The sequence below is a fragment of the Alligator sinensis genome, unplaced genomic scaffold (genome assembly GCF_000455745.1).
Source record: "Alligator sinensis unplaced genomic scaffold, ASM45574v1 scaffold264_1, whole genome shotgun sequence".
Classification (NCBI taxonomy): Eukaryota; Metazoa; Chordata; order Crocodylia; family Alligatoridae; genus Alligator; species Alligator sinensis.
In genome coordinates, this window is record NW_005841831.1 from 4,122,748 (window position 1) to 4,128,399 (window position 5,652).

The window sequence follows — 5,652 nt, forward strand, 5'->3', positions numbered from 1 at the left end:
CTACACTGCTGAGATCTAAGACGTTAGCATGTTGTGATTGATGTGGCTAAACTTAGTTCTCTTGCTCTTTCCTTTTCTTTTGTGTAGGACAATGAAATCCCAGAATCCAAGAGAAGCCACAGTCCAGGAGCCCCACAGGTGGAGAGGTTACCTCTCACTCTGCCCGAAAGGCCTCCAAGAGTGCCTCCCCGAGGTGCAAGCAGGTAATGCATATGACTAAGCTTGATCACAAGCTTCCAGTGGGCCAGTGTCTATAGCATTATGTGAACAGCAAGGAAAAGTCCATGTGTAATGCATCCTTTCAGAGAAGTTGTGAGGCTGTTTGCAGGAAGCAAATGTTGCTAATAAATTGTGGAATTAATTTGCTCCTCCATAATACTTAGAAATGGTTTCCAAGTTAGTAATCTGACTGCAGCAATCCTTTTAGTGTGTGAGCCAAACTAATAAGTGCTGTGTTCCTGGAACATAACATGTTCCATGTTGAATTAGATTGATCCAACTAATCTAGTATCTTTCCTCTTAATACCTGATCCTTTTGAAAAGAACTCATTGTAGGCATAAGGAATTACCTTCAGTGGGTGAGCTATCTTTATACTCTGAGCAAGACTTGTTTTGTTTCGTCTCATCTCAGCACAAAAGTTGCACTACTTTGACTAAAGGGTTGCTTTTAACAATGTTTAGATAAGTTGTTACAAACTTAATTTAAAAACAACCCTTTAAGTAAACCAGCACACATATGTGTAGTCCATCTTGGGGATCCTACCTTGCATAACTGCAGAGATTAATGATATTTTTCAGCTGTTACAGTAATCCAGATACAATTGGTGACCATCCTCAGAAGCAGGGAATTCTTCATGTTAGCTCAGCTCTTGAACTAGTAAGCCAGAACCCTTTTGAAACTGCAGGTGCCAATTATATTCCTCTCATCTTTTTCATTCCAAGATCTTCAGAAGAAAGATGCTATATAAGTTCAACATTTTACCCTAACAAAGGACTCTACAGACAGTAAGCAGCCCCCAACCCTCCTGTCAGACAGGCGGCTACTATATTATTGCAACCATGTAAAGATGGAGAAGAAACAGGGAACAAATGACTTGGCCAGCATTATACCAGACTCCTGGGTTCTGTCCCTAGTTGTGCTGCTGCTGCCAGTCCTTGCTAACTAGCATGCAATACACATGTTAGATATCACAATGTATATTGTTCTTATATTAGATATTAAATATAATTTGCTATTCTAGAATTCTGTTCCCTGGTTTCTGATATGCTCCTATTATGTGTCTTGTTGCAGGCCTGTTAGCAGTGAAAGCCTTCTTCCTCCACCTGTACCCCCAAGAGGTCGCTGAATCTCAATGTATTTTGGAATCTGGGATTTTCTAGAGCATGTGTGGGGAGGGAGGGGGTGATATTTTTGGGTCTTTTACAATTATTTATAGGTGGAAGTAAGGTTATTTTCCTCCCTCGTGTATCTTTTTTTTACTGAGATATCTCTCAGCTTCTGGTGCCTTTTTTCTTGAAGGCTGTTTGTACTTCTGAATTTTAAGGAAAAACCATCTGAATTGACAAGGAGAATTCTGATGAGCTCTCTGACAGCTCTGAATCAAGATAAGGAGCTAATCCTCCCCAGTGAAGAGCATCCCAGCCACCATCCCTTTGGTCATTTTAATAATTATTTTTTAAAAAAGGATTTAATGGAAAATGTTCTTTTGCAAAAAGTTCTTTGAGACTTTATTTGAGGACTGCTCATTACAGGCTTCACAAAAGGAGTATACCAATTAATATGCTATAACTTGGACACTGGGTTCATTTGTATCAAATCCCAGGTAGTTTAGGATTTCTCTTCAAGAAGGAATCGCTAGACAATGGTTTTTGCAGAAGGACTCTCTGAAGACTATTTTATGCAAGCAAATGTTCTTGTATACATTATTTTAATCTAATTGTTTTCTTCTTCCCCTTTGTCCCTGGATGGGATTTTTGTTTGCAAGGTTCCATGTATGCTGCTTTTGGGAATGTGAGACCCCCTGACAGTGACAGATGGATTTGCTCTTGGGCACAAAGCAGCAGTTTAGGAGTCTTCTGGGGATTTTGTTACTTTAAACAAGTAGTTCTCAACCTTTTTAAGACTCAAGACACCCTTTGTTAGATTCAAGGTACCCCTTTGAAATTGCAAGCTCGTAGTTTTGACTTGTTTTTTGATTACAGAAAAATAATAGAGAAATTCTTCTGTAGCAAAGATCTCAGAAAGACCACAAATTGGAATGCTTTTAAAACTATGGATTCCTATATGAAATATGTGGGCTTATTTTATGAACCATATTTGCATGCCTAACAGTGCTGATGTTACATGACATCTTACAGCACCCTTGAAAAGATCTCAAGGCACAACAGCACACAGGTTGGGAATCACTGTTTTACATCCAAGAAGCTGACTTCTTGCATGAGGGGAAAGAATATACAATGCTCCTCTACCTTTCTTTCTCCCCTGTGCACTTTGGATTATCCTCACCAGACATCCTGAGGCTCTTTGGTTAGGCTTTATCACAGCTGATCTCCTCCTAAATGCATCCCCCTTACCAGTATTAGCTGTGTGTTTAATCCTTGCTCTTTGTCTGGGGTATGCCTTCCCTAAGCATCCTTTCTGGCAAGGTTAATCTGCAGTAGAAGCATCTCACCTGTTCAGCTTGAGAGTGTAAAACTTCCACAAAGGGCTTCTCTGTTCTGTACCCCTCCTACCATGCCAATGGCACACAGAGCAGAAACCACATGAGCCCTTATTGCAGGGGATGGAGCAGTTGTCTTTGAGACCTTCCTTAATTCTGCCCTGGCTCACAGCTGAGGAAAGAATAATGGGCTCCAGCTGTCCCTGGATGATGTGGCCCATTGGGTGTGATCCACAGCCGGCACAGGTTAGAGCTGCCTGTGGCTGTTTAGCCCAGGGTTAGAGAATTTTTTAATTTTCAGCTTATGCCCCCTCTCCCTCTCCCTTGAGTCTTTGTGGAGGAGAGAAGCCATCCCTTACCCTGGGCTCAGGAGAAGCTGATCGAATGCCTGTGCTGTTCTCTTGGGTTCCCACAACCCAACAGATAGGCAAATGGGATAAGAGTTGCAGTTCTGCCTCTCATGCAGTGCAGTATGTGGCCACTTGAGGGACCTGCTGAAGAGCTGCAGCAAAGAAGGAGCAATAGCTGTGCTCTATTTCTAGCTCACCTCTGGGCTGCTGTGGGGGGTAGCATTAAAGGTACTTCACTGCTTACCTCACTGTTCTTCAGGGCATGGGTGGGGGTGGTGATCAGGAAATGCAGCTAAGTTCACAATCAGATACAGACTCCCTTCTCAATGCAGGATTTTCCTTATAAGCCACAGGCTGCACAATCCTTTACATGTATGTAGTGTCCCGTCCAGTGACCAGGTGCGACTCTAAACACTACACACTCTGAATAGCAGTTTGCAGCATCTTGCTCTCTGGTCCTTTGAATGGGAGTGGAGGGGCAGTGACTACAGACAGCTACAGTGGTCAAGTCCCTGCCACTGTTCTAGTGAACAGAAAAAGGTCTTTTTGCTTATTGAAGAGGAAATTGATACCATGGGTGAATGAAGGAGAATGGATTAAGAAAATAAAACTGAAGATGTTAATCCAAGAGCCTGATGGTCCCTATTCAGCCCTTGCTACTGCTGTTCTTTGTATATAGCTCCTTGACATTGTGCTCTGATGTTGTCCTAACCTGCAAGCTGTCCAGTGACACCCTGGCTTCACTGGTTCTCCCTGTGTGCTGCTCTTAAACTCTGAGATCAGTGATGCAGCATTACGGGAATTAAACTGCTTTTGCATCTTTTCCAGGCACCAAGGAGGGTAGGGAGGGAACTAAAGGGTGTGGGGGAGATTACAAAGAAGGCAGAAAATAAAAAGCAAAATGTGAAAAGTGCCATGAAATTGCCAGCTCTGAGGAAAGCTTATGGCAAGGCAGTGAGGCAATGGGACTTTGAGTTTAGGCACTGCCTCAACTCAAAGTCATGAGGGATCTCACTGTGGGCAACCCTCATGAGACTGTCAAATATGCTTTCTTTAACATGAGTTCATCTGAACTCAACTAGAGAATGCATTTCCAAGCAATCTTAGCATTGCCACCTGTTGGACTGTCATTGCAACAACTGAATTGCAAATGCTGAGTTTAGGAGTGAGATGAACTATGCTTGTTCAAGCTGCTTAAGAATGAGTTAATAATAGCCCTTAAATCTCTGCTTAGTGTCTCCTTCTCTTTGAAGCTCAGAACTTCCCTATGTTGAACAGTCTCATAAATGCAAACACCAGTGGGACTCTACTAGTTTCAGGAGCCTGTTGTTGCTTTAGGAGAGACCCGAGCTGCAGCAGTGGGTTCCAAGTGCATTACAAACCTGACCTGTTCAGAGCCTATAAGCGCTGTGAGGAGATGCCTGTCTCCAGGTTGTGTTTGGGCAGGTATTCCCAAAATGAAGTTTGTTTCCCATGGCCATATTTTCCTTGTGACGTAAACTCAGTTTTAAATAGGTTCCTTTTATCTGTAGGCTATAGATGTGTTGCATATACATGCAATGCACATGGTCCCTGCCTAAGCTGCAAACTGCACCAAAATCACCAAACTGCATCCCCGCAGTCTCCAGTATTTCTGCCTCTGCTCAGAATGCAAAAATTCCTAGTTACACTTCTGATCTTTCACTTGTAATTCACTGATTCAAATGGAGTCTGGTCTGCAGTGACAGTCCGGCTGGTCAGTGAAAAGGGTTTGCTCTTAGAGAAGTGTGAATCATAAATCCCACCCACCACAGCAGATGGGTTTGCAGACAGACGTAAGGACTGAGTGAGGCCAAATTTTCCTTCCCGTCACAGGTGGTGGGCCATCCAGTTTAGAACTGACATATGCTAGCTGGCCAGTGTGAGAAAGCATGTGTCACTTCTCCCTCAGCTGTATCTTTCTCCGGCACTCTACTTATTTTTAAGTATGAGACAGTTGGAGCAATTTTTGACCAACATTTTCCCTTGTGGGACCAGTCCTGCCTCCACTAAAATCAGTGGATGATTTTGCCATGGACTCAATGAAAGTAGAGTCATTCCCTATGGAAAATGCCCATTCATGAAACAGTTTGAATTAAAGCTTAGTTTGTTACAACAATGAAGAAAGTAAATTTGACATGTGAGGCTGAGGAGAAAACATTTTATGGATTCTGCAGGCTGTGCCTAATGGAGAAAGTAAATCTATGTTAAAGTCCATCAATCCATATGAGAAAAGACATGAAGGAATACTTGTGTTCCTCTGACTTCTTATGATAGCTCTGTGTGAATTTATTTATTTTTGGCATTGTGCAATATTTGATATGAGAAGAATGCAATGTTTGCTGTTGGTCTTTTGGGAAATGTAAATGTCTTATTAAAATTGCTTTTGTATTCCTTTCATTTAAAGATTGTTTGATCAATGGGTGCTTAATGCTGTGTCTGTTTTTTTACTTCAAGCGTTTAAGTTGTTTGGGATATTTATAAATACACATGCCAGTTTTGTAGAATAAAGTTGCAATAACTGACAGGGGAAACTCACCAGTCCCTTCAGTTTGAATAAAATTTTATCCAGGTTTTCAAAAGCATATGCACATCAAATAGGAAATGTTTTTTGCAGTTGGGAG

At 42.0% G+C, this 5,652-nt stretch overlaps 1 protein-coding gene across 1 annotated transcript in view; it reads left to right on the plus strand.

Moving 5' to 3' along the window:
• PIK3AP1 (phosphoinositide-3-kinase adaptor protein 1) overlaps positions 1 to 5,434 on the plus strand; it is an 84,211-nt gene extending 78,777 nt beyond the window's left edge. The window contains exons 16-17 of the mRNA XM_014524619.2: positions 88 to 203; positions 1,292 to 5,434. Of these exons, the coding sequence (XP_014380105.1) occupies positions 88 to 203; positions 1,292 to 1,346 (171 nt within the window). The 3' untranslated portion in view covers positions 1,347 to 5,434. The remainder of the gene's footprint in view (positions 1 to 87; positions 204 to 1,291) is intronic.
• The last annotated feature ends 218 nt before the right edge of the window (positions 5,435 to 5,652 follow it).